Source organism: Solea senegalensis, linkage group LG4, assembly GCF_019176455.1.
Source record: "Solea senegalensis isolate Sse05_10M linkage group LG4, IFAPA_SoseM_1, whole genome shotgun sequence".
NCBI classification, from domain to species: Eukaryota; Metazoa; Chordata; class Actinopteri; order Pleuronectiformes; family Soleidae; genus Solea; species Solea senegalensis.
Window position 1 is genome coordinate 2,963,393 of NC_058024.1, and position 26,986 is coordinate 2,990,378.

The 26,986-nt window shown below is 42.7% G+C and overlaps 1 protein-coding gene, 13 non-coding genes and 2 pseudogenes across 14 annotated transcripts; 1 reads left to right on the forward strand and 15 right to left on the reverse strand.

The window, feature by feature from the left end:
• Positions 1-843: 843 nt before the first annotated feature.
• LOC122768887 lies at positions 844-1,051 on the reverse strand. The gene has a single exon (XR_006360383.1). It is a non-coding gene; the product is annotated as a small nucleolar RNA U3 (small nucleolar RNA).
• A 1,609-nt stretch (positions 1,052-2,660) lies between these two features.
• Positions 2,661-2,876, reverse strand: LOC122768873. The gene has a single exon (XR_006360371.1). It is a non-coding gene; the product is annotated as a small nucleolar RNA U3 (small nucleolar RNA).
• Positions 2,877-3,394: 518 nt separating this feature from the next.
• LOC122768881 lies at positions 3,395-3,609 on the reverse strand. Its single transcript, XR_006360379.1, has one exon. It is a non-coding gene; the product is annotated as a small nucleolar RNA U3 (small nucleolar RNA).
• A 35-nt stretch (positions 3,610-3,644) lies between these two features.
• Positions 3,645-9,003, reverse strand: LOC122767927 (annotated as a pseudogene).
• Positions 9,004-9,554: 551 nt separating this feature from the next.
• Positions 9,555-9,770, reverse strand: LOC122768882. Its single transcript, XR_006360380.1, has one exon. It is a non-coding gene; the product is annotated as a small nucleolar RNA U3 (small nucleolar RNA).
• Positions 9,771-10,327: 557 nt separating this feature from the next.
• Positions 10,328-10,543, reverse strand: LOC122768863. The gene has a single exon (XR_006360362.1). It is a non-coding gene; the product is annotated as a small nucleolar RNA U3 (small nucleolar RNA).
• A 1,246-nt stretch (positions 10,544-11,789) lies between these two features.
• On the reverse strand, positions 11,790-12,005 carry LOC122768864. The gene has a single exon (XR_006360363.1). It is a non-coding gene; the product is annotated as a small nucleolar RNA U3 (small nucleolar RNA).
• Positions 12,006-12,523: 518 nt separating this feature from the next.
• Positions 12,524-12,739, reverse strand: LOC122768876. Its single transcript, XR_006360374.1, has one exon. It is a non-coding gene; the product is annotated as a small nucleolar RNA U3 (small nucleolar RNA).
• Positions 12,740-12,793: 54 nt separating this feature from the next.
• Positions 12,794-16,812, forward strand: LOC122767928 (basic salivary proline-rich protein 2-like). The gene is made up of 3 exons (XM_044023501.1): positions 12,794-13,087; positions 13,881-14,079; positions 15,917-16,812. The coding sequence occupies exons 1-3, from the start codon at positions 12,794-12,796 to the stop codon at positions 16,810-16,812; spliced, it is 1,389 nt and encodes a 462-aa protein (XP_043879436.1).
• Positions 14,725-14,940, reverse strand: LOC122768868. Its single transcript, XR_006360367.1, has one exon. It is a non-coding gene; the product is annotated as a small nucleolar RNA U3 (small nucleolar RNA).
• A 1,494-nt stretch (positions 16,813-18,306) lies between the features above and the next one.
• Positions 18,307-18,522, reverse strand: LOC122768884. The gene has a single exon (XR_006360382.1). It is a non-coding gene; the product is annotated as a small nucleolar RNA U3 (small nucleolar RNA).
• A 3,582-nt stretch (positions 18,523-22,104) lies between these two features.
• LOC122768871 lies at positions 22,105-22,320 on the reverse strand. The gene has a single exon (XR_006360369.1). It is a non-coding gene; the product is annotated as a small nucleolar RNA U3 (small nucleolar RNA).
• Positions 22,321-22,742: 422 nt separating this feature from the next.
• LOC122768889 lies at positions 22,743-22,932 on the reverse strand (annotated as a pseudogene).
• A 1,216-nt stretch (positions 22,933-24,148) lies between these two features.
• LOC122768880 lies at positions 24,149-24,364 on the reverse strand. The gene has a single exon (XR_006360378.1). It is a non-coding gene; the product is annotated as a small nucleolar RNA U3 (small nucleolar RNA).
• Positions 24,365-24,991: 627 nt separating this feature from the next.
• LOC122768861 lies at positions 24,992-25,207 on the reverse strand. The gene has a single exon (XR_006360360.1). It is a non-coding gene; the product is annotated as a small nucleolar RNA U3 (small nucleolar RNA).
• A 1,436-nt stretch (positions 25,208-26,643) lies between these two features.
• Positions 26,644-26,859, reverse strand: LOC122768900. Its single transcript, XR_006360395.1, has one exon. It is a non-coding gene; the product is annotated as a small nucleolar RNA U3 (small nucleolar RNA).
• Between the last annotated feature and the right edge of the window lie 127 nt (positions 26,860-26,986).

Below are 26,986 nucleotides of genomic sequence, written 5' to 3' on the forward strand. Positions count from 1 at the left end.
CAGATCATAAATAAAGTTCATACATTGTACATACATTGTATCCACAAATCATGCACTAAATCTAAAAATGCCAAAATCACACATGAAAAAAATGAACCATATTTTTTTCCAACAAGCACAAATAGATCTCCCACTTACCAGGAACATTAAGTATAATACAGAACTAACACTTTCTAGCTATTATCACAAGTAATAACAAGCTTTACCGTAGTGTTGTAGTACTTGAGATCGGCCTTGGTCTCATGACCACTTTTTGAAGTTCTCGGTCTCGTCTCGGAATTGGCTGCATTTTTACTCTAGCTTGTCTCGGTTTCGGACAAAGCGGGCTCTGGATTCTATTTCAAGACCGGTCAAGACCACAATTGTGGGGATATCAATAAATTGTCTGTCCATTTTTGGATTAACTTGTTAATATCATTACTGTGATTTTGCGTACATCGTATTCGGGTACAACCAATAACTTGACTCATTTATCATTTGAAATTTTTGTCACCGTTAACGGCTGTCACCCCTGCCGCCCACTTCCGCCCCCTTTCACACGCCCCCCACAAAAGTGCATGTGAGTGACAGGAGAACAGGCCATAATCAAATTTAGTTACCTGAACCACAAACTGACTTTTTGTGCATAAATACCTCCAAAAGAAAACAAACCCAACGTGTAAATTCTGCAAAGCGACGCTAACGGAGATGGCTGGGACCACGTCCAACTTTTACTGTCTCGGTCTCGACCCTTCAAAGTCTTGGTCATGTCTTGGTCTCGATAAACTGTGGTTTAGGTCTCAGTTAAGATGGTCTTGACTACACCACTAGTGATGAAATACTTTATATTGACACTGAAGAAGAACCACTCTGATCATATTCTCTTCCTCTGAGCTTCATGAAGAAGCAAAGAACAGTCATCAATGACAGTGAGCATATGAAGCTTATCATTACTCAATGCCAACTTCATGCTCAGAAGAGAACATCACAACTCATCATCGTGGTAAGCGAGACCAAACTCTGAAGAAACACATTTCACACCGCTGAAATGGTACAGGCTGAGACTAGACGTGACAAGACATTGTCCCGGGTTTACTTGGCCACACAAAAGGGCTGGACCACAGTCCACAAAACCACCTTAGCTCCATTCTATCTGCGTAGGAATGAACTTACCTTGAATGCTGGCTGTGTCATGTGTGGAATAAGGGTTATCATACCTCAGAACCTTAGAACTAAGGTTTTGGAGGAACTACATTGTGGCCACCTGGGAGTGGTTAAAATGAAGGCGCTGGCGAGGAGCTTTGTGTGGTGGCCCGGAATTGACCAAGATGTTGAAGATGTAGCGATGCAATGTTCGGGCTGCCAGCAGGTGCTAAACGAACCAGCATCTTCCCCACTTCACCACTGGGAATGGCCTGCATCTCCATGGCAACGCATTCATGTGGACTTTGCAGGGCCTTTCATGGGCACAAACTTCTTAGTAGTAGTGGATGCATGTTCCAAATGGCCAGAGGTCTTCACCATGAACTCCACCACAGCAAGCCAAACAATCACAGTGCTCAGAGATCTCTTTGCCAGAACTGGAGGTCCAGAGCAATCGCTCCCGATTGGACCTTCTCCAGCCAAACAAAAGACACACTGTCCAAGGCAGGCAAATCCAAAGACAGGCCCAGAGAGCCAGCGATGGGAAACTGCGACACTTTGCCATTGGACAGAGTGTATTAGAAAGAAGTTACCGAGGAGACCACAAATGGGTCCCGGCCACAGTAAAAGAACGACACGGCCCACTGTCTTACACTGTTGAAGTTAGATCAGGCATTGTTTGGCGGCACCATATTGATCAGCTGAGGAACTCCAGACTGACTGTGGAGGAAGACTTGTCCATGGTGTCTGCCACTGCTGAAAATGGAGGGCAGACAGCACCGCCTGAACCCTCTGCTATGGACTCTCAGCCCGCCACTATCCCCACATCCTCCACCGACACCAGTGTTCCTGTGGGAAATCAGGCGGTCATGCCCGGGAAAGGGGAACGCTATCCCACTCGTATCCGCAAGCACCCTCAAAGACTGATAGAAGAATAACTTATTAGCTATATAGCTAATTTCAAATGTTCTATATAGTTAATTTCAAATGTTTAATATTGAGTTATACAGTTAGTTTCATTGATTGATTAATTGAGAAGCAATTATTACGTTTACACTAAATGTCATTCTGAATAGTTTGTATCTAGGAGGGAGGAATTGTAGTGTTTTGGAGCAACCACTTGGTGTCGCTAGAGTATTGAGGTTCTCCGAGGTATATGTTTTTGTTGTACGTTACCTTTGAGCACAGTAGGAGGAAGAACCGCACCGTCACAGCACCAACCCCAGACTCATCCTTCCCCTGCAGCCGCTGTGGCCGAGTCTGCAGATCATGCATTGGACTCGTCAGCCACCAGAGGGCATGTACCAGAAGTGGACTCAACCCCTGAAATCTTCGTTAGCCAAGCCAAGCCAAGAAGAACGTTACCTCTGAACTAAGTTCAGTAAACGTGGCTAATGGCTTTAACCAGACTGAGTTTCAATGTGTCTCTCTTTCACCACACACACATTGAAAATGTTTGTGTAAAAAGTTTTTTGCACTGAAAGTAATTATAGTCTTCTACCTACATACAGCATAATTTATATCAACAATAACAGATGACCACTCGGATAATATTCTCTTCCTCTAAGCTTCATGAAGAAGCAAAAAACAATCATCAATGACAGTGAGCATATGAAGCATTTCATTACTCAATGCCAACTTCTTGCTCCGAAGAGAACATCACAACTCATCATCGTGGTAAGCGAGACCAAACTCTGTAGAAACAAATTTCTCAAGTCAGAAACTATAGAAATGATCCCTGAAAGTATAGTCTTAGTTTCGGAGAAGGTGAAGACAGGATCCAATTCTTCTAACTACCCTGGTCACTCATGGTTTTCTCCTACTGTCTCACACAGTTTGTGAACTGTTCTTTTTATATACAAATCGTCCATGCTATCGTTTTTTTTTTTAATCTTAAATATTTTTATTATTATTAATTATTCTTGTGGAAAATGTTTTAGTAAAGGTTTTTCTTTTTTTTTTGCATTGAAGTTAATTGTAGCCTGCTTATTTTTAAAAACCTCCACCAATAAAGTATATATTGGTGGAATGGGTACGCTTGAATGTGATTGTGATTATTTTCTTGATAAAAATCAGTTAGCCCTGTATAGCTTGTAAAAGAATAATCAAATATAAGGATAAACAGCTCCTCACATTCAGGTCTCCTTCAAAGACCGATGATACCAGCTCTATACCTGAACGAACATTATTAATTAAAATCTTAATGATGCATGCTTTTTGACTTGATTATCTATGTATAGTAAGAGACTAATTTTATCTACATTAAATAACAACCACTCTGATCACATTCTCTTCCTCGGAGCTTCATGAAGAAGCAAAGAACAGTCATCAATGACAGTGAGTATATGAAGTAAATCATGACTCAATGCCAACTTCATGCTCAGAAGAAGACATCACAACTCATCATCGTGGTAAGCGAGACCAAACTCTTTAGAAACACATTTCTCAGTCAGAAACTATAGAAATGATCCCTGAAAGTATAGTCTTAGTTTAGGAGAAGGTGAAGACAGAATCCAATTCTTCTAACTACCCTGGGCACTCATGGTTTTCTCCAACTGTCTCACATAAACAACACAACACACATCAAGTAAATACAGCACATGTCTTGCTATATGGCTACAACTGTGACACTGTTTTTCCCCCCCTGCCTCACCTGCAGGAAATCCCACTGAAGCCGTTGGCACATATGTCACAAATACTAAAAATCTGACATCATAATCCCTAAAACCAAGAAATCAAACAATTTAATCACACCACACACTTTATCTAGAGAAATCCACCTCACAAGTTAAGACTTCAATGAAACAATCTCAACTACATTTAGGTGTGAAAATGACCTTAGTCCACTGCTGCGAGTTTGTGACTCAACACAGCAAAGCACAAGCTATAAATATGCAGATCATAAATAAAGTTCAAACATTGGATCCACAAATCATGCACTAAATCTAAAAATGCCAAAATCACACATGAAAAAAATGAACCATATTTTTTTCCAACAAGCACAAATAGATCTCCCACTTACCAGGAACATTAAGTATAATGCAGAACTAACACTTTCTAGCTATTAACACAAGTAATAACAAGCTTTACCGTAGTGTTGTAGTACTTGAGATCGGCCTTGGTCTCATGACCACTTTTTGAAGTTCTCGGTCTCGTGTCGGAATCGGCTGCATTTTTACTCTGGCTTGTCTCGGTTTCGGACAAAGCGGGCTCTGGATTCTATTTCAAGACCGGTCAAGACCACAACTGTGGGGATATCAATAAATTGTCTGTGCATTTTTGGATTAACTTGTTAATATCATTACTGTGATTTTGCGTACATCGTATTCGGGTACAACCAATAACTTGACTCATTTATCATTTGAAATTTTTGTCACCGTTAACGGCTGTCACCCCTCCCGCCCCCTTTCACACGCCCCCCACAAAAGTGCATGTGAGTGACAGGAGAAGAGGCCGTGAGAAGATGTCCGCCAACTCATCTATAATCAAATTTAGTTACATGAACCACAAACTGACTGTTTGTGTATAAATACCTCCAAAAGAAAACAAACTGTAGTAACTCACGGGAGACTTCTTGCTGAACATGAGGGAAGGTTTATTTTCTTAAGGACGAACACAGTGTAGTCACGATCACAGCATCTACATAGTACCCATAGCTTATTGTCTTCTTCACTTCTGTAACATGCCCAACAGGCAACTACTCGACTCATTGCCCCCCCTAGTGGACCTGTATATACTGCTCTCAGTTCCCACAGTTATTACATCCCTCTCCCCTTAAGCAATTGCTATACAACTTCACTGGAACCTTATAACTGTCTTTAACTCCTGTTAAGTGCCAAACAACACTATTAAGTTTCCCTTAATTCAACTGAAAATCCTTAAGATAGCTGGGCAACTTAGTTTCCCTTTTTGACTGTCTTCTTACTGGAGTTGCATTTGTTACCATTCCGTTTTCAGTCTCTGAGCTTCCTACAGCTTCAACAACTGCTGGCTCCTCCAACTGGTCACCACTGAATAGCACCTCCTCAGCTTCCAGCCATGCTTCATCAGCCTGACTTGGCTGACTAGCATCCGCAGGTTGGTTGCTGTTGCATTTCCCTGGTCTCTGGTGGTGAGTGTGAATCTGGTCCACATGTCTCCTCACTACTCTCCCATCACCCAGCATCACCTTGTAGGACACTGGTCCAGTCACCGACTCAATAATTCCCGGAATCCACTTGGGTCCTAGACTGAAGTTCTGGGTCATCACTGAGTCTCCTGTTTTGAACCAACGTCCTTTTGCCTTTTTATTGTGATCTTTTATCTGTCTTTCTTGGTATTCCTTCACTCTCCTGCTTAGGTCTGGGTGGATTGAATCCAGGGTGCAACGTAGCTTCCTCCCGAGAAGCAGCTCTGCTGGGGATAGACCTGTTGTAGTGTGAGGAGTCACTCTGTAGCTAAATAATACTCTGGCTACCTTAGCTGTCAGTGTGCCTTCTGGACATTTTTTCATCATTCTCTTGAATGTTTGTACCCCTCTTTCTGCTAACCCATTACTGGCGGCGTGGTAGGGTGCAGAGGTCACATGACGGATACCATTTTTGTTCAGGAAGTCTTTGAACTCGGTGCTGGTGAAACAAGTGCCATTATCAGACACCAACAACTCAGGCAGTCCATGGTTGCTAAAACTTGTACGCAGGCACTCAATTGTGGTGGCTGAAGTGGCAGAGTTCACTGGATACACGTCCATCCACTTTGAATGTGCATCAACAAGCACAAAAAACATCTTTTCCATAAACGGTCCGGCATAATCCACGTGGATACGGCTCCACGGTTTGTCAGGCCAATCCCAGGGGTGTAATGGAGCTGGTGCAGGAATGTTGCGATGCTCTTGACATGTTGTACAGCCCTTTACAGTATCCTCCACCTCTTTGTCCACATTTGGCCACCATACATAACTCCTAGCCAATGCCTTCATTCTGGACACTCCTGGGTGGCACTGATGAAGCTGCTTCATAACATTTCCTCGACCTGGATGTGGCACAATCACTCTCGAGCCCCATAACACACACCCATTCTGGATACTGAGCTTATGTTTCCTCACCTCATAAGGGGCAAACTCCTCCCCTTTCAGTTTTGATGACCAGCCAATTTGTACCATCTCCCGCACCCTCGAGAGTACTGGATCTTTGTCTGTCCATGCTTTCACTTGATCAGATGTCACCAGCGTGATGTCAGAGCTCTCTAGCATGAGAACTCTCTCTTCCAGTCTCTCCACTTCCACTTTTCCTGGTAAAGGAAGGCGGCTCAGAGCATCCGCATTGCAGTGATACTTCCCTTCCTTATACACTATTGAATATTCGTAGGCTCTCAAGGTTACCGCCCACCTTTGGATTCTGGGTGAGGCCATCTGTGGTACGGCTCGCATCTCACTGAAAAGTGACAACAAAGGCTTGTGATCTGTCACTATAGTGAAGTTCCGTCCATAAATGTACTTATGGAAACGTTTTATTCCAAACATCACTGCTAATCCTTCTTTATCCAGTTGTGAATAGTTCTTTTCCGCTGCATTTAAAGTTCGTGAGGTGAATCCTATGGGCCTCTCCGTTCCATCTGGCATGTGATGTGACATCACGGCACCTACTCCATACGGTGATTCGTCACATGAGAGCACAATGTCCTTCTCTGGGTCGTAATGCACCGGCACTTTAGCAGACTGCATCATTTCTTTTGATTTTTCAAAAACAACTTGTTGTGCCTCTCCCCACTGCCACCTTGTGTCTTTTTTTAGCAGTTTATGCACTGGAACGAGAACAGTTGACAGATTGGGTAGGAACTTGTTGTAATAGTTTAACAGTCCAAGGTATGCCTTCAACTCTGTCACATTTGAAGGTGTGGGTGCCTCTTGGATTGCTTGCACCTTCTCATGGACTGGGTGCAGTCCTGTTGCATCCACCTTATGACCCAGAAAAATCACTTCCTCATTCATGAATAAGCATTTGGCTCTTTTAAGTCGCAGACCAGCTTCTTCTAGCCGATTCAGCACCATGGACAGAGTCTGCAGGTGCTCTTGGTCGTCTTTCCCTGTGAGAAGAATGTCATCCAGGAAGATGGTGATACGAGGAATGCCCTCGCTGGGCTTGATGAAACACCAAAAGGTAGCACTCTGTATGTGAACAATCCTTTATGCGTATTTATGGTCACATACTTCTTTGCTTCCTCATCCAGGGGAATCTGGTGATAGCATGACTCAGATCTAACCTTGTGAACTTCTGTCCCCCCGAAAGCGTAGCAAACAGATCCTCAATTCTGGGGATTGGGTACTGTTCCAGTTTTGAGATCTGATTTACAGTTAGCTTGTAATCTCCGCACAGTCTTACTGTGTCATCAGGTTTTAACACAGGAACCACAGGCGCGGCCCACTCAGCATGTTTTACTGGTTCAATAACCTCCTGAGAAAGGAGACGGTTTAGTTCAGCCTCAACTCTACCTCTCATGGCATATGGGACGGGCCTGGCTTTAAAAAACCTGGGGACTGCTTCCTTGTCCACATATATTTTTGCTGGGGGGCCTTTAAATCTCCCGAGTTCCTCGTTGAAAACCTCCCCATACTCCACCAGTACCTCCTCCAAGGTCTCTTTTTTTACATGATGGATTTGGGTTTCTGGTCTCCCCTGTACCTCTTCTGAGGTTTCTTCCTGGACGTGATGGACCTGGGGTGCTGCTCTCCACTGTAAACCTAGCCTCCTAATCCAGTACCTACCTACCAGACTGGGGCCTGAACCTGCTACAACTACCACAGGTAAGTCTTGCACTCGCCCTTTGTGCTGCAGCTTAACCACAGCTGCTCCCAAGACTTGTACTCTATGCCCTGTATATGTTCTGAGTCTCACCCGACATGGACGTAGCTTTGGTGCCTCTTTTCCCCCCAAGGTTTTGAACACTGAGTGGTTCATGACTGTTACCCCACAACCTGAGTCCATCTCAAACTGCGTGTCCATCTCATTAACGGTCAGTGTCTCTATGAATGGCTCTTCTGCTGGTACATCAAGTTCATCTATTTTGTACAGTGTGAACATGACTTCCTCTGTATCAATGCCCTCTTTGTCATCCTCCCCCTGGCTGACATAATTTGCTCCCTGAGTTCTCCCCTGCTTTCCTGTCTGTACACCACCCCCTCTAGTCTTTGAAATACTAGCTGGGCCTTTGGACCTACACACTTTCTGAATGTGGCCAACTTTACCACATTTGTGACAGGTTTCTTTAATAAACCTACAGTCCCCAGCCCTGTGCTGCTCACCTCCACACCTGTAACAAGCCTTATGCTGATGCTGATGCCTGCCAGGGGTCTGCTGTGTTGACATTTTGTGCACTGCTTGAGGTGTCCTCATGTGTGATGGCGCAAACTCCAAAGATTGTAAGTCTTTTACATCTTTGCTGGCTGTCTCAATGGCCTGGGCCAACTTCAGTGCCTTGTCGAAGCTCAAATCCGGCTCTGACAGCAGTCGGCGCTGTATGCGGTCATCTCCGATGTCACAGACCAGTCTGTCACGTATCATTTCTGATAACTTGTCTCCATAATTGCAGTCTTGTGCTAATTTCTGTTTCTCCATACTTTCTGTTTCTGGAGTTAAACTTGAAACGCTGCACAATCTCGCTGGGTTTGGGGTTGAAATGATTCTTTAATAACTTGACAAGTTCATTAAACGTCTTGTCTCCTGGCTTGGCGGGGCTGACTAAGTTCCTCATGAGGCTGTAAGTCTGACTGCCCACTGAACTGAGCAAAACAGCTTTCTGTCGACCTGCTTCGTCGATCACATTAGCTTCAAAAAAATGTTGGAGCACTTCACAATATTCCTCCCACGTCTGGTTTTGGCTGTCAAAAGGAGCGGTACTCCCCATCATAGCCGCCGCCATGTTTTTTTTTTTTTGTTCATATGACAAAGTCCGGTTTATTTTGCTAACTTAGCAACTTAGCAGAGTCTTACTCATTCGTCTGCATTCACACGAGGCATCCGCCGTACTTTATCCTCGTCGCCATTTATGTAGTAACTCACGGGAGACTTCTTGCTGAACATGAGGGAAGGTTTATTTTCTTAAGGACAAACACAGTGTAGTCACGATCACAGCATCTACATAGTACCCAGAGCTTATTGTCTTCTTCACTTCTGTAACATGCCCAACAGGCAACTACTCGACTCATTGCCCCCCCTAGTGGACATGTATATACTGCTCTCAGTTCCCACAGTTATTACACAAACCCAACGTGTAAATTCTGCAAAGCGACGCTAACGGAGATGGCTGGGACCACGTCCAACTTTTACTGTCTCGGTCTCGACCCTTCAAAGTCTTGGTCTTGTCTTGGTCTCGATACACTGTGTTTTAGGTCTCAGTTAAAACGGTCTTGACTACACCACTATTGATGAAATACTTTATATTGACACTGAAGAAGAACCACTCTGATCATATTCTCTTCCTCTGAGCTTCATGAAGAAGCAAAGAACAGTCATCAATGACAGTGAGCATATGAAGCTTATCATTACTCAATGCCAACTTCATGCTCAGAAGAGAACATCACAACTCATCATCGTGGTAAGCGAGACCAAACTCTGTAGAAAGACATTTCTCAAGTCAGAAACTATAGAAATGATCCCTGAAAGTATAGTCTTAATTTAGGAGAAGGTGAAGACAGAATCCAATTCTTCTAACTACCCTGGTCACTCATGGTTTTCTCCTACTGTCTCACACAGTTTGTGAACTGTTCTTTTTATATACAAATCGTCCATGCTATCGTTTTTTTTTAATCTTAAATATTTTTATTATTATTAATTATTCTTGTGGAAAATGTTTTAGTAAAGGTTATTCTTCTTTTTTTTTGCATTGAAGTTAATTGTAGCCTGCTTAATTTTAAAAACCTCCACCAATAAAGTATATTGGTGGAATGGGTAAGCTTGAATGTGATTGTGATTATTTTCTTGATAAAAATCAGTTAGCCCTGTATAGCTTGTAAAAGAATAATCAAATATAAGGATAAACAGCTCCTCACGTTCAGGTTTCCTTCAAAGACTGATTATACCAGCTCTATACGTGAACAAATATTATTGATTAAGTGAGAATAACTAGCTTCCCTGTCATTCCGACATTTACAACACCATTAATGTTGCATGGTTTTTGACTTGATTATCTATGTATAGTAACAGACAAACTTCATTTACATTAAATAACAACCACTCTGATCACATTCTCTTCCTCTGAGCTTCATGAAGAAGCAAAGAACAGTCATCAGTGACAGTGAGTACATGAAGTAAATCATTACTCAATGCCAACTTCATGCTCAGAAGAGAACATCACAACTCATCATCGTGGTAAGCGAGACCAAACTCTGTAGAAACACATTTCTCAAGTCAGAAACTATAGAAATGATCCCTGAAAGTATAGTCTTAGTTTAGGAGAAGGTGAAGACAGGATCCAATTCTTCTAACTACCCTGGGCACTCATGGTTTTCTCCAACTGTCTCACATAAACAACACAACACACATCAAGTAAATACAGCACATGTCTTGCTATAATGGCTACAACTTCATCACTGTTTTTCCCCCCCTGCCTCACCTGCAGGAAATCCCACTGAAGCCGTTGGCACATATGTCACAAATACTAAAAATCTGACATCATAATCCCTAAAACCAAGAAATCAAACAATTTAATTACACCACACACTTTATCTAGAGAAATCCACCTCACAAGTTAAGACTTCAATGAAACAATCTCAACTACATTTAGGTGTGAAAATGACCTTAGTCCACTGCTGCGAGTTTGTGACTCAACACAGCAAAGCACAACCTATAAATATGCAGATCATAAATAAAGTTCATACATTGGATCCACAAATCATGCACTAAATCTAAAAATGCCAAAATCACACATGAAAAAAATGAACCATATTTTTTTCCAACAAGCACAAATAGATCTCCCACTTACCAGGAACATTAAGTATAATACAGAACTAACACTTTCTAGCTATTAACACAAGTAATAACAAGCTTTACCGTAGTGTTGTAGTACTTGAGATCGGCCTTGGTCTCATGACCACTTTTTGAAGTTCTCGGTCTCGTCTCGGAATCGGCTGCATTTCTACTCTGGATTGTCTCGGTTTCGGACAAAGCGGGCTCTGGATTCTATTTAAAGACCGGTCAAGACCACAATTGTGGGGATATCAATAAATTGTCTGTGCATTTTTGGATTAACTTGTTAATATCATTACTGTGATTTTGCGTACATCGTATTCGGGTACAACCAATAACTTGACTCATTTATCATTTGAAATTTTTGTCACCGTTAACGGCTGTCACCCCTCCCGCCCCCTTTCACACGCCCCCCACAAAAGTGCATGTGAGTGACAGGAGAAGAGGCCGTGAGACGATGTCCGCCAACTCATCGTTAATCAAATTTAGTTACCTGAACCACAAACTGACTTTTTGTGCATAAATACCTCCAAAAGAAAACAAACCCAACGTGTAAATTCTGCAAAGCGACGCTAACGGAGATGGCTGGGACCACGTCCAACTTTTACTGTCTCGGTCTCGACCCTTCAAAGTCTTGGTCTCGATACACTGTGGTTTAGGTCTCAGTTAAGATGGTGTTGACTACACCACTAGTGATGAAATACTTTATATTGACACTGAAGAAGAACCACTCGGATCATATTCTCTTCCTCTGAGCTTCATGAAGAAGCAAAGAACAGTCATCAATGACAGTGAGCATATGAAGCTTATCATTACTCAATGCCAACTTCATGCTCAGAAGAGAACATCACAACTCATCATCGTGGTAAACGAGACCAAACTCTGTAGAAACACATTTCTCAAGTCAGAAACTATAGAAATGATCCCTGAAAGTATAGTCTTAGTTTAGGAGAAGGTGAAGACAGAATCCAATTCTTCTAACTATCCTGGTCACTCATGGTTTTCTCCTACTGTCTCACACAGTTTGTGAACTGTTCTTTTTATATACAAATCGTCCATGCTATCGTTTTTTTTTATCTTAAATATTTTTATTATTATTAATTATTCTTGTGGAAAATGTTTTAGTAAAGGTTTTTCTTTTTTTTTTTTTGCATTGAAGTTAATTGTAGCCTGCTTATTTTTAAAAACCTCCACCAATAAAGTATATATTGGTGGAATGGGTAAGCTTGAATGTGATTGTGATTATTTTCTTGATAAAAATCAGTTAGCCCTGTATAGCTTGTAAAGGAATAATCAAATATAAGGATAAACAGCTCCTCATGTTCAGGTTTCCTTCAAAGACTGATGATATCAGCTCTATACGTGAACAAATATTATTAATTAAAATCTTAATGATGAATGCTTTTTGACTTGGTTATCTATATATAGTAACAGACAAATTTCATTTACATTAAATAACAACCACTCTGATGACATTATCTTCCTCTGAGCCTCATGAAGAGGCAGAGAACAGTCATCAATGACAATGAGTAGATGAATTAAACCATCAATCAACGTCAACTTCATGCTCAGAAGAGAACATCACAACTCATCATCATGGTAAGCGAGACCAAACTCTTTAGAAACACATTTCTCTAGTTATATACTATAGAAATGATCCCTGAAAGTATAGTCTTAGTTTAGGAGAAGGTGAAAACAGGATCCAATTCTTCTAACTATCCTGGTCACTCATGGTTTTCTCCAGAAGAGAATTCACCCTCATTACTGACCATCAGCCCCTCATGTCAATTTTCAGCCCTCAAAAAGAGGTTCCAGCGACCACTGCTGCTCGTATGCAGCGCTGGGCATTGTCTCTCAGGGGATACCAGTACAAGATAGAGTTCCAGGGGACTGGGGACCATGCAAATGCGGACAGACTGACACGCTTGCCTCTGTATGATAGGAACAACAAACAGGAAGATGGCTGTCTTTTAGACTTGTTCACTCTCAACCAGATTGAAAGCACGCCTGTCACCGCTGAAATGGTACAGGCTGAGACTAGACGTGACAAGACATTGTCCCAGGTTTACTTGGCCACACAAACAGGCTGGACCACAGTCCACAAAACCACCTTAGCTCCATTCTATCTGCGTAGGAATGGACTTACCTTGAATGCTGGCTGTGTCATGTGGGGAATAAGGGTTATCATACCTCAGAACCTCAGAACTAAGGTTTTGGAGGAACTACATTGTGGCCACCTGGGAGTGGTTAAAGTGAAGGCGCTGGCGAGGAGCTTTGTGTGGTGGCCCGGAATTGACCAAGATGTTGAGGATGTAGCGATGCAATGTTCAGGCTGCCAGCAGGTGCAAAACGAACCAGCACGTTCCCCACTTTACCTCAGGGAATGGCCTGCATCTCCATGGCAACGCATTCATGTGGACTTTGCAGGGCCTTTCATGGGCACAAACTTCTTAGTAGTAGTGGATGCATGTTCCAAATGGCCAGAGGTCTTCACCATGAACTCCACCACAGCAAGCCAAACAATCACAGTGCTCAGAGATCTCTTTGCCAGAACTGGAGTTCCAGAGCAATCGCTCCCGATTGGACCTTCTCCAGCCAAACAAAAGACACACTGTCCAAGGCAGGCAAATCCAAAGACAGGCCCAGAGAGCCAGCGATGGGAAACTGCAACACTTTGGCATTGGACAGAGTGTATTAGTTAGGAGTTACCGAGGAGACCACAAATGGGTCCCGGCCACAGTAAAAGAACAACACGGCCCACTGTCTTACACTGTTGAAGTTAGATCAGGCATTGTTTGGCGGCACCATATTGATCAGCTGAGGAACTCCAGACTGACTGTGGAGGAAGACTTGTCCATGGTGTCTGCCACTGCTGAAAATGGAGGGCAGACAGCACCGCCTGAACCCTCTGCAATGGACTCTCAGCCCGCCACTATCCCCACATCCTCCACCGACACCAGTGTTCCTGTGGAAAATCAGGCGGTCATGCCCGGGAAAGGGGAACGCTATCCCACTCGTATCCGCAAGCACCCTCAAAGACTGATAGAAGAATAACTTATTAGCTATATAGCTAATTTCAAATGTTCTATATAGTTAATTTCAAATGTTTAATATTGAGTTATACAGTTAGTTTCATTGATTGATTAATTGAGAAGCAATTATTACGTTTACACTAAATGTCATTCTGAATAGTTTGTATCTTGGAGGGAGGAATTGTAGTGTTTTGGAGCAACCACTTGGTGTCGCTAGAGTATTGAGGTTCTCCGAGGTATATGTTTTTGTTGTACGTTACCTTTGAGCACAGTAGGAGGAAGAACCGCACCGTCACGGCACCATCGCCAGACTCATCCTTCCCCTGCAGCCGCTGTGGCCGAGTCTGCAGATCATGCATTGGACTCGTCAGCCACCAGAGGGCATGTACCAGAAGTGGACTCAACCCCTGAAATCTTCGTTAGCGAAGCCAAGCCAAGAAGAACGTTACCTCTGAACTAAGTGCAGTAAAGTGGCAACTGGCTTTAACCAGACTGAGTTTCAATGTGTCTCTCTGTCACATATAGAACCAACACACACACAAACTTTTACTCATTATTTATTCTTATACATATATATATCATTGTTTTCTTTCTTTCTAGAGCATGATTTATATCAACAATAACAGATGACCACTCGGAACATATTCTCTTCCTCTAAGCTTCATGAAGAAGCAAAGAACAGTCATTAATGACAGTGAGCATATGAAGTAAATCATTACTCAATGCCAACTTCATGCTCAGAAGAGAACATCGCAACTCATCATCGTGGTAAGCGAGACCAAACTCTGTAGAAACACATTTCTCAAGTCAGAAACTAGAGAAATGATCCCTGAAAGTATAGTCTTAGTTTAGGAGAAGGTGAAGACAGGATCCAATTCTTCTAACTACCCTGGGCACTCATGGTTTTCTCCAACTGTCTCACATAAACAACACAACACACATCAAGTAAATACAGCACATGTCTTGCTATATGGCTACAACTGCAACACTGTTTTTCCCCACTGCCTCACCTGCAGGAAATCCCACTGAAGCCGTTGGCACATATGTCACAAATACTAAAAATCTGACATCATAATCCCTAAAACCAAGAAATCAAACAATTTAATCACACCAGACACTTTATCTGGAGAAATCCACCTCACAAGTTAAGACTTCAATGAAACAATCTCTTTTTTTTTTTTTTTAACCTGTCCTGTCTAGTACCCAGGACATGTAATATGATTGACTGCATGCCTTTTGGTGTCGGACAGATTTGATATGTGCAGGACGAGTCTGGGATACTCATAACTGCAGTATTTTTATTTATTCGTTTTATGATTATGTGTTGCGGGCAGCCGGACCGGACAGGGGGACAGGGAGTGAACTGACAAGGGGATGGGGAGTGAGCGGGGAGGAGGAAGGGAGGGGGAGTGAGAGAGAGAGAGAGCGAGAGAGAGAGGGAGAAAAAAGAAGAGAGAAGGAGATCGAGAGTGAGAGAGAGGGAGAGCAAGGTGGACAACAGTATAATACATGGGTTAGTACCATTAAATTGAAATTATATAAAGTAGACAGAACATACCTGATAAGACAGAACCTAGGCAACTTAAGGGTGACATTAGTGTGTTAGTAACAGGTTAATAACATTAAACAGTTGAAATTATTTAGCGTATACAGAACATACTTTCAGATACAGTTTATATAGTAATTGTTAACGACCACATCAAGAGAGTATGTCCGGGCTTACAACAGTTATATCAGTTAAATTTAATTTATCTTAGCGTGTTAGTGTGTGTGTGTGTGTGATCGTGCATATCAGTGTATATGTGCAGGGGTTGTCATTAGGTACGATTGGAATTGGGGTGGGGGACCGTGCCAATGTCCGGCCCGTCCCCAGCGACGGGCCGAAAATCATCCAGGCGCCTAAGGTGCCCAGTAGCCGTACTGGGCAGGAGAGGCCCACAGCCACCACCCCCAGGATAGCAACGCATCCGTCCCGCAGGGGGCCCGTCGGAGGAATGCGGGGGGAAAGCCCCCCCCACCCAAGGTCGACCCAAGGGGGCCGACGGCGACAAGACCACGGACAGAGGCCGAACCACCCCACACCCAGGCAGGCCGCAGAGGCCCAGGGTCTCCGCACCCAGAGCCCGCCAGCGCCCAAGGGCAGGGTCAGCCCACCACCGGGGGGAGCAGAGCCCCCCCAGACCGCCCACCAGGGAGGCACGGCCAGATACCCACCACTGCCACCCCCACCGCCCCCCAGAAGCCGACCGCACGCCCCCCAGCCCAGGGAGGGACAGGCGGAGGCCCACGTAGGGCCACCAGCCAAGGGGGCCCCCAGAGACAGAAGAGAGGCAGACTCCCGAGCTGGTCCAGACCCCCCAGGTAGAGGCAGGGCCAGTGGTCCAAGGACCCGCCGCGCCCAACCCCGCGGTGCCCCGGAGAGGGGTCCCCCAACATCCAGGAGCATCTGCGCCCGCCGACGACCCCCGCCGGGTAGGCAGACTGCCGCCCACCACAGTACCTTCAGGGAGGTGCGTCATGATGAGCCACAACCATGCCTCCCGGACACCCCCCAGACCGAGCGCAGGGGACCCGATCCCCCACGTCCAGCGACGCCTCATGGCCACCACTGCTGCCCCCACCCAGACCGCCAGTCCCAACACGGCCAGGGGGTGGGCAGGAATCGAGCGCTCAGGAGTGCACCCATGACCACCCCCCCCACCCCAGCCCACCGGTGATTGATTTGGAGGTGTGTGCGTGTGTGTGGTGTGTGATACGATGTATGTTAGTATCTGGGGTGTAGTTAAAATGGCGGAGGGAAATGTGGCACGGGCGTCCCACTGTTGGCAGACAGTGGAGCCGTCGACGTGTCTCTCGCCCACCAGGCCCTAATGTCTAACATGCGATAAAATTAGGGTAAGAGTGGCAGATCATCGGGGGAACGGAGAGCGGCCCCATCATGTGATGGTCCCACCCCCCGACCCCCCATCATCTCAGCCACACCCCCCCGGTGCCCTAGATGTGTGTGTTTAGATGTATCATCTGCGGTGGGGGGGAGCGTAGGGGGTGGGCAAGAGTGCCCCCCCAAGTAGGTTGCCAGCTTCCTGACTGGCAGGGCCATATGCCCCATTCCCACTCACCCCCGGCCAAGAAGGGAGCAACCCGTCCAGGCCAGGGACACGCCATGGCATCCCATGAGCGCCGCCGGGGGGGAGGACCAGATACCCCCACACCCGACCAGAAGGTAGGACCCCGGTGAGCACACCAGCCCCGACGAGGCCAATGAAACAATCTCAACTACATTTAGGTGTGAAAATGACCTTAGTCCACTGCTGCGAGTTCGTGATTCAACACAGCAAAGCACAACTTATAAATATGCAGATCATAAATAAAGTTCATACATTGTATCCACAAATCATGCACTAAATCTAAAAATGCCAAAATCACACATGAAAAAAATGAACCATATTTTTTTCCAACAAGCACAAATAGATCTCCCACTTACCAAAAACATTAAGTATAATACAGAACTAACACTTTCTAGCTATTAACACAAGTAATAACAAGCTTTACCGTAGTGTTGTAGTACTTGAGATCGGCCTTGGTCTCATGACCACTTTTTGAAGTTCTCGGTCTCGTCTCGGAATCGGCTGCATTTTTACTCTGGCTTGTCTCGGTTTCGGACAAAGCGGGCTCTGGATTCTATTTCAAGACCGGTCAAGACCACAACTGTGGGGATATCAATAAATTGTCTGTGCATTTTTGGATTAACTTGTTAATATCATTACTGTGATTTTGCGTACATCGTATTCGGATACAACCAATAACTTGACTCATTTATCATTTGAAATTCATGTCACTGTTAACGGCTGTCACCCCTCCCGCCCCCTTTCACACGCCCCCCACAAAAGTGCATGTGAGTGACAGGAGAAGAGGCCGTGAGAAGATGTCCGCCAACTCATCTATAATAAAATTTAGTTACCTGAACCACAAACTGACTTTTTGTGCATAAATACCTCCAAAAGAAAACAAACCCAACGTGTAAATTCTGCAAAGCGACGCTAACGGAGATGGCTGGGACCACGTCCAAATTTTACTGTCTCGGTCTTGGTCCTGTCTCGGTCTCGACCCGTCAAAGTCTTGGTCTCGATACATTGTGGTTTAGATCTCAGTTAAGATGGTGTAGACTACAACACTAGTGTTGAAATACTTTATATTGACACTGAAGAACAACCACTCTGATCACATTATCTTCCTCTGAGCTTCATGAAGAAGCAAAGAACAGTCATCAATGACAGTGAGTATATGAAGTAAACCATTACTCAATGCCAACTTTATGCTCAGAAGAGAACATCACAATTCATCATTGTGGTAAGCGAGACAAAACTCTTTAGAAACACATTTCTCAAGTCAGAAACTATAGAAATGATCCCTGAAAGTATAGTCTTAATTTAGGAAAAGGTGAAGACAGGATCAAATTCTTCTAACTACCCTGGGCACTCATGGTTTTCTCCAACTGTCTCACACACATTGCCAACAGTTATTTTTTATGCAAATTGTCCATGCTATTGTTTACATTGTTTCTATGTATTCCTGTTTTTTTTTAACATCTTAATTTTTTTTTTCTTATTAATTATTCTTGCGGAAAATGTTTTAGTAAAGAGTTTTTTTTGCATTGAAGTTAATTGTACTGCTTTTTTTTTTAAACTTCCACCAATAAAGTATATATTGGTAGAATGGGTAAGTTTGAATGTGATTGTGATTATTTTCTTGATAAAAATCAGTTAGCCCTGTCTAGCTTCTGAAAGAATAGTCAAACATAAGGATAAACAGCTTCTCACGTTCAAGTTTCCTTCAAAGACCCACAATACCAGCTCTAGAGGTGAATTCATTTTTTAAAGCAATTGAGAATAACTCGTTTCCCTATCATTCCTACATGTACAACACTAATAATGTCTAACACTAATGATTTATATTAAGGAACAACCACTCCAATCATACTCCCTATTCCCTTCTCCTGAGCTTCATGATGTGAAAATGCCAAAATCACACATGGTTATTCTCAACCAAACCATTTTTTCCTGCAAACACAATTAGATCTCCCACTTAAGAGAAACATTAAGTTCAATACAGAACTAATACTTTCTAGCTATTAACAAAAGTAATAACAAGCTTTACCAAGTAATAACAAGCTTTACCATGATACTTCTCTTCCTCTGAGCTTCACGACCCCTCAGGCTCCATTCAAAATGTGGGTTTTTGAAGGAGAGTTGCGGTCAGTTGAGAGTTTGGATAGTTTGGAGATAGTTTGGAGAGTTTAGGGAGAAAGAGAGATTTAGGAGAGTGAGGAGAGTAGGATAGGTGATATAGGATGGAGCCAGCGAGGAAGAGGAGGATTTCCCCTGTGTGGGAACACTTCGATCTGATAACTCCTAACAAGGTAAGCTAAATCTAACATCATTAGACAAATTAGGTTTGCTTGTCAAGAACTATTTTTCATGGTTTCTTATTTTATTCAAAGGTGAGGTGTTTATTGTGTTCCAAGGAGTTGGGGTACAATACCAACACCTCATCCATGCTAAGGCATTACCGTGCCTTGCATGAGAATAAGGAGGAAACTAGAGCTTTATCTAGCCAAGTCATAACAATATTACAAACACACTATCACAATTTTTCCATATTTACTTTTGTTTATTGTGCAAATAAAGACAAGTAACACTGTATTTATTCTCTTTTAACCAGCCACCAGAAAACATGAGCTGGATGAAGCCCTTGTCTCCATGATAGTGAAGGACACTACAAGGCAGGTATGTATGGGTGCCTGCATGAAACAAATGAGTATGAGTACAGTTGTATGTCTCACAATTCTAACAAATTCAGCATTATATATTTTTTTCTATAGGCTCTGAAGGTCATGGTGGAGGCCAAGTATGAGTCAGCAAAGGAGAAGGCTAAAGTTGAAAAGATGGTTGCTACTAGCCTTACTACTGACATGTGGATATTGATCAACATGGATGCCTACCTGGCTGTAACATGCCATTTTGTGGGTGAGAAAAACAGAATCAGCGCTGTTGGGAGTACAGGCATTCCCCCAATCACACAATGTGAAAGCCTCCCTGATGCAGGAATGGGGAGTCACTAATAAGGTGACATGTATAGTCACTGATGTACTAAGTTATGTCCATTCCCTTTATTCCAATTTATAATAACACTAATAATTGTCAGAGATTTAATGGCATACTCATTTGTGTTTTTATAGGAGAAGCTTACATAAGTGCAGCTTCATCTGGGGATGGCAAAAATGAAGCTCATGCAAGAAGTGGAGACCAGATGGAACAGCACATATTTGATGCTGCAACGTTTGGTGGAGCTAAGGGAGCCAGTCGGAGCAGCGTTAGCTGAGCTACAACATGACATGGCCATGATCACTTCAGATCAGTTCAACACTATTGGAGGGTGCCTTTCTTTGCTTTCTCCCTTTTATGATGCCACTGTAGAGCTGTCGGCCGAGGAAAATGTGTCTGCCTCCAAAGTTGTCCCCCTAATGAAAATGCTGGAGCAAAAGCTTCAGGAGGAAATAGCAAAGCCGGCACCTGCAGTAGCTTTGGAAATGGGGGACCAGGTCATCAGGCAACTACGGGAGAAGCTTTATATTTTGCAGTGGATGAGCATCATGTCCCTTGCTACACTCCTGGACCCCAGATTTAAAAGTTATTGGATTTTTCAGTCAAACAAAAGCTACCGAAGCTATACAGCGACTGACCTCAGAGTGTGCTACCATTATAGAGGCACAACAAAGCAGAGAGGAAACCCCCCAGGCTTCGACCTCTCATGACGTCACTGGAGGTAATCTATTATTTTACATTTTGACATCAGTTATTCCTATGAAAACACTTACTAACATGATCTGTGGTTTCCTCTTAGGTAGCAAACTGTGGCGTCGTTTGGACACCAGCGTCATGGAGGCAAGGAGGTCTCCAAATGTCACTGCAGATGCCACCGTGGAGGGAAATATTTCCTGAAATACTAACAGGAAATACTTCCACACCCCCGAATGCGAGCCTTTTTTCGGGAAGAGTTCAGTTTGAGACGTGGTTGGCTGATTCTCATCACTGGTAACTGGGTTTTCATCATCCATTTTTAGTCCTGTCGCACTAGTCTAGCTCAACGATGCTGCAGACTTTCTGAACTATCTGGAGAAATACACCTCACAAGTAAAGGCCCCGTTCACAAGAGGACGCTTGCGGGTAAAAACGACAAAATATTTTATCGGAAGTGCCTTTCGTTTGGACGGTGGCAGCGTTTTTGGGGCTCCGTTCAGATCTGCTTACGTCGCATACGCTTTTACATGCGCCAGTACAGGGAAATAAACAAAAAGTCAGATTATTTCCATGTGACAGACCTTCAAGCTGCTCTGGCAGCTCTAATAAACGTACAGAAGTTTTTCCAGGATATGTACAGATAATATTACTGAACAGAGAAGGTGGAAGGAAGATTCTGCGCATGCGCTCATACATGGCGGTGTTGTGTGATAGTGTATCACAGCGCCACCTAGCCGCCTGGCATGCATACCCGATGGAATTCAGCACACTTTTGCATCACCATATGCACGCAGATTTCCTCCCAAAAACGTTTGTCTAAACACGGAACAAAAAGTGAAGGCGCAACGCCACTTTTGCGTCTTCTGTTCAGACCGCCATCATGTAAACGTAGCCTAAGACTTCAATAAAACAATTATTTCTACAATCTCAACTACATTTAGGTGTGAAAATGACCTTAGTCCACCGCTGCGAGTTTGTGACTCAACACAGCAAAGCACAACCTATAAATATGCATATCATAAATAAAGTTCATACATTGGATACACAAACCATAGACTTAATGTGAAAATGCCAACACTAAACATGGATAATATCAACCAAATCATTTTTTTCTGCAAAAAGTCCAAAACAGAAGTAAGACTTTTTAGCTATTCACACAAGTAAAAACACAGTTTACCATAAGATACTTTATATTCACACTGTAAAACAACCACTCTGATCATATTCTCTTCCTCTGAGCTTCATGAAGAAGCAAAGAACAGTCATCAATGACAGTGAGCATATGAAGTAAATCATTACTCAATGCCAACTTCATGCTCAGAAGAGAACATCACAACTCATCATCGTGGTAAGCGAGACCAAACTCTTTTGAAACACATTTCTCAAGTCAGAAACTATAGAAATGATCCCTGAAAGTATAGTCTTAATTTAGAAGAAGGTGAAGACAGGATCCAATTCTTCTAACTACCCTGGTCACTCATGGTTTTCTCCAACTGTCTCACATAAACGACACAATGTACATTAAGTAAATAAAGCATGTGTTGTCTTGCTATAATGGCTACAACCGCAACACTGTTTTTTCCCCACTGCCTCACCTGCAGGAAATCCCACTGAAGCCGTTGGCACATATGTCACAAATACAAAAAATCTGACATCATAACCTTTAAAACCAAGAAATCAAACATTTTAATCACACCATTAGGCCTGCACGATTCGGGGAAAAATATGAATCACGATTTTATAGCTTAGAATTGATATCAGGATTCTCTGGCATGATTTTTTTCCCCTCACGAAGCGTAAAGTTTATTGCACATATGAACCATGAAAACACAAAACAAATTGACATTACCATGAGTTACTGCTTCATGAAGAAGCAAAGAACAGTCATCAACGACACTGAGTGAAGTAAATCATTCCTCATGATCAGAAATGAACATCATGATTCATCATCATCATCATGGTGAACAAGACCAAACTTTTTAGAAACACATTTAGCAAGTCAAAATCTATAGAAACGATCCCTGAAAGTATAGTCTTAGTTTAGAAGTAGGTGAAGACAGGATCCAATTCTTCTAACTATCCTGGTCACTCATGGTTTTCTCCTACTGTCTCACATAAACGACACGACACACACCAGGTGAAAATAAAGCACCATCTTGACAGAGCCGCACAAACCAGTTAAAGATAAAAACAATTTGCCAACTTGACAACAATTTGACAATTTGCATATAAAAGGAACGACTCGCAAACTCACGGTTCGCAACTGCGACTCGGTTCTCGTCGTTCATTCAAAAGAGCCGTTCAAAAGATCTGACTCGTTTGTGAATGTCACAGCTCTAGTTTAGTTGTTTACACATGAGCAGAGCACAGACTCCGTCTGACTCAGTCACTGAACTGGTTGTGATTCAGTTCAGTGCTTCTTGGTCTCGTCAGTGCTGTCGCTAAATATGCTAAATACACCAAACCCTTCTCTATTAAAATAGAGTCTCTACACTGTCCTCTCATCATGGGCCAGGCTAACGTTTAAGTTTTTGCTTACTGGGAAAATTGGTTCAAACAACGGTGAAGTGTTGTGTGTTTTTATGTTTTCTTTTGTGAAAGGTAAACATCTTGCACCGACCACATAAGCTGTTAGCATGTTAACACGGTGGACCCATGGAAATTCCTTCACTGACTGAGTGCGTGAGTGACTGATTTGTGCAATATTGTAGTTTTTTTTTATTATTAATTATTCTTATACCGTTTGTCAAGACTGGCTCAAATGACTTGACAAAAACAACGAGGTACAAGAGAGATGCCGTCAATTTAAGATTTATTTATAATCAAAATAATAATCTAAACCAAATATACCTACATCAGTAAACAGGTGAATCAGTTGTAAATGCAGGTGCATGGATGTGTGTGAGTATTGGATGTGATACTAAGAACAAACAATGTGAGGTGCAGGATGCCAGGCCGGAAATGGTGCGAGAGAGCGAGAGCACAGCTGGACTGCTGGGCTTTAAAGGCACAGCCCCACCTCCTTGGAAACTGCACACACCTGCAATGCATAGGCTTGATTGCATGCCTGTGTAAAACAGAGAGAGGCAAACCTACACAACCCCGCCCAATCAGGGTCATCACATTATATATTTTTGCCTTTTTTGTTTTCTTTCACAGAAAATGTTTTAGAAAAGTGTTTTTTTAGACTGAAATTAATGAACTATAGTCTGCCACCAACATAACACATAATCTCCTTTAACAATAACAGATAACCACTCTGATCATATTCTCTTCCTCTAAGCTTCATGAAGAAGCAAAGAACAGTCATCAATGACAGTGAGCATATGAAGTAAATCATTACTCAACGCCAACTTCTTACTCAGAAGAGAACATCATAACTCATCATCGTGGTAAGCGAGACCAAACTCTTTAGAAACACATTTCTCAAGTCAGAACCTATAGAAATGATCCCTGAAAGTATAGTCTTACTTTAGGAGAAGGTGAAGACAGGATCCAATTCTTCGAACTACCCTGGTCACTCATGGTTGTCTCCAACTGTCTCACATAAAGACACAATGTACATCAAGAAAATAAAGCATGTGTTGTCTTGCTATAATGGCTACAACCGCAACACTGTTATTTCCCCACTGCCTCACCTGCAGGAAATCCCACTGAAGCCGTTGGCACATATGTCACAAATACTAAAAATCTGACATCATAATGCCTAAAACCAAGAAATCAAACAATTTAATCACACCACACACTTTATCTGGAGAAATCCACCTCACAAGTTAAGACTTCAATGAAACAATCTCAACTACATTTCGGTGTGAAAATGACCTTAGTCCACTGCTGCGAGTTTGTGACCCAACACTGAAAAGCACAACTTATAAATATCCAAATGATAAATTGTATCCACAAATCATGCACTAAAAGTGAAAATGCCGAAATCACACATGGTTATTCTCAACCAAATAATTTTTTCCTGCAATCACAATTAGATCTCCCACTTAAAAGTAACATTAAGTCCAATAAATAACTAACAATTGGTAGCTATTAATACAAGAAACAATAAGATTTAACATGATATAATTTATACTCACACTAAAGATCAACCACTCTGATCATACTCTCTTCCTCTGAGCTTCATGATGAAGCAAAGAACAGTCATCAATGACAATGAGCATATGAAGTAAATCATTACTCAATGCCAACTTCCTGCTCAGAAGAGAACATCACAACTCATCATCGTGGTAAGCGAGACAAAACTCTTTAGAAACACATTTCTCAAGTCAGAAACTATAGAAATGATCCCTGAAAGTATAGTCTTAATTTAGGTAAAGGTGAAAACAGGATCCAATTCTTCTAACTACCCTGGTCACTCATGGTTTTCTCCAACTGTCTCACATAAACGTCACAACACACATTAAGTAAATAAAGCATGTGTTGTCTTGCTATAATGGCTACAGCTTCAACACTGTTTTTTCCCCACTACCTCACCTGCAGGAAATCCCACTGAAGCCGTTGGCACATATGTCACAAATACTAAAAATGTGACAACATAACCTTTAAAACCAAGAAATCAAACATTTTAATCACACCATTAGGCCTGCACGATTCGGGGAAAAATATGAATCACGATTTTTTAGCTTAGAATTGATCTCAGGATTCTCTGGCATGATTTTTTTCCCCTCACGAAGTGTAAAGTTTATTGCACATATGAACCATGAAAACACAAAACAAATTGACATTACCAATTTGCTTGAACAGGAAATACTTCCACACCCCGAATGCGAGCCTTTTTTCGGGAAGAGTTCAGTTTGAGACATGGTTGGCTGATTCTCATCACTGGTAACTGGGTTTTCATCATCCATTTTTAGTCCTGTCGCACTAGTCTAGCTCAACGATGCTGCAGACTTTCTGAACTATCTGGAGAAATACACCTCACAAGTAAAGGCCCCGTTCACAAGAGGACGCTTGCGGGTAAAAACGACAAAATATTTTATCGGAAGTGCCTTTCGTTTGGACGGTGGCAGCGTTTTTGGGGCTCCGTTCAGATCTGCTCACGTCGCATACGCTTTTACATGCGCCAGTACAGGGAAATAAACAAAAAGTCAGATTATTTCCATGTGACAGACCTTCAAGCTGCTCTGGCAGCTCTAATAAACGTACAGAAGTTTTTCCAGGATATGTACAGATAATATTACTGAACAGAGAAGGTGGAAGGAAGATTCTGCGCATGCGCTCATACATGGCGGTGTTGTGTGATAGTGTATCACAGTGCCACCTAGCCGCCTGGCATGCATACCCGATGGAATTCAGCACACTTTTGCATCACCATATGCACGCAGATTTCCTCCCAAAAACATTTGTCTAAACACGGAACAAAAAGTGAAGGCGCAACGCCACTTTTGCGTCTTCTGTTCAGACCGCCATCATGTAAACGTAGCCTAAGACTTCAATAAAACAATTATTTCTACAATCTCAACTATATTTAGGTGTGAAAATGACATTAGTCCACCGCTGCGAGTTTGTGACTCAACACAGCAAAGCACAACCTATAAATATGCATATCATAAATAAAGTTCATACATTGGATACACAAACCATGCACTTACTGTGATAATGCCAACACTAAACATGGATAATATCAACCAAATCATTTTTTTCTGCAAAATGTCCAAAACAGAACTAAGACTATTTAGCTATTCACACAAGTAAAAACACAGTTTACGATAAGATACTTTATATTCACACTGAAAAACAACCACTCTGATCATATTCTCTTCCTCTGAGCTTCATGAAGAAGCAAAGAACAGTCATCAATGACAGTGAGCATATGAAGCAAATCATTACTCAATGCCAACTTCATGCTCAGAAGAGAACATCACAACTCATCATCGTGGTAAGCGAGACCAAACTCTTTAGAAACACATTTCTCAAGTTAAAAACTATAGAAATGATCCCTGAAAGTATAGTCTTAACTAGGAGAAGGTGAAGACAGGATCCAATTCTTCTAACTACCCTGGGCACTCATGGTTTTATCCTACCGTCTCACACAGTTTGTGAACCATTAAAGTTAATTGTAGCATGCTTACTTTTAAAAACT

Bases quoted from the DNA above. Each gene is read 5' to 3' on its own strand.
- LOC122767928 (XM_044023501.1), top strand. From the start codon at position 12,794: ATGGTTTTCTCCAGAAGAGAATTCACCCTCATTACTGACCATCAGCCC. The intron at 13,088-13,880 runs GTACAGGCTGAG...CATATTGATCAG, and splicing joins CGCCTGTCACCGCTGAAATG to CTGAGGAACTCCAGACTGAC. The intron at 14,080-15,916 runs GTATCCGCAAGC...GGTTGTCATTAG, and splicing joins AGGGGAACGCTATCCCACTC to GTACGATTGGAATTGGGGTG.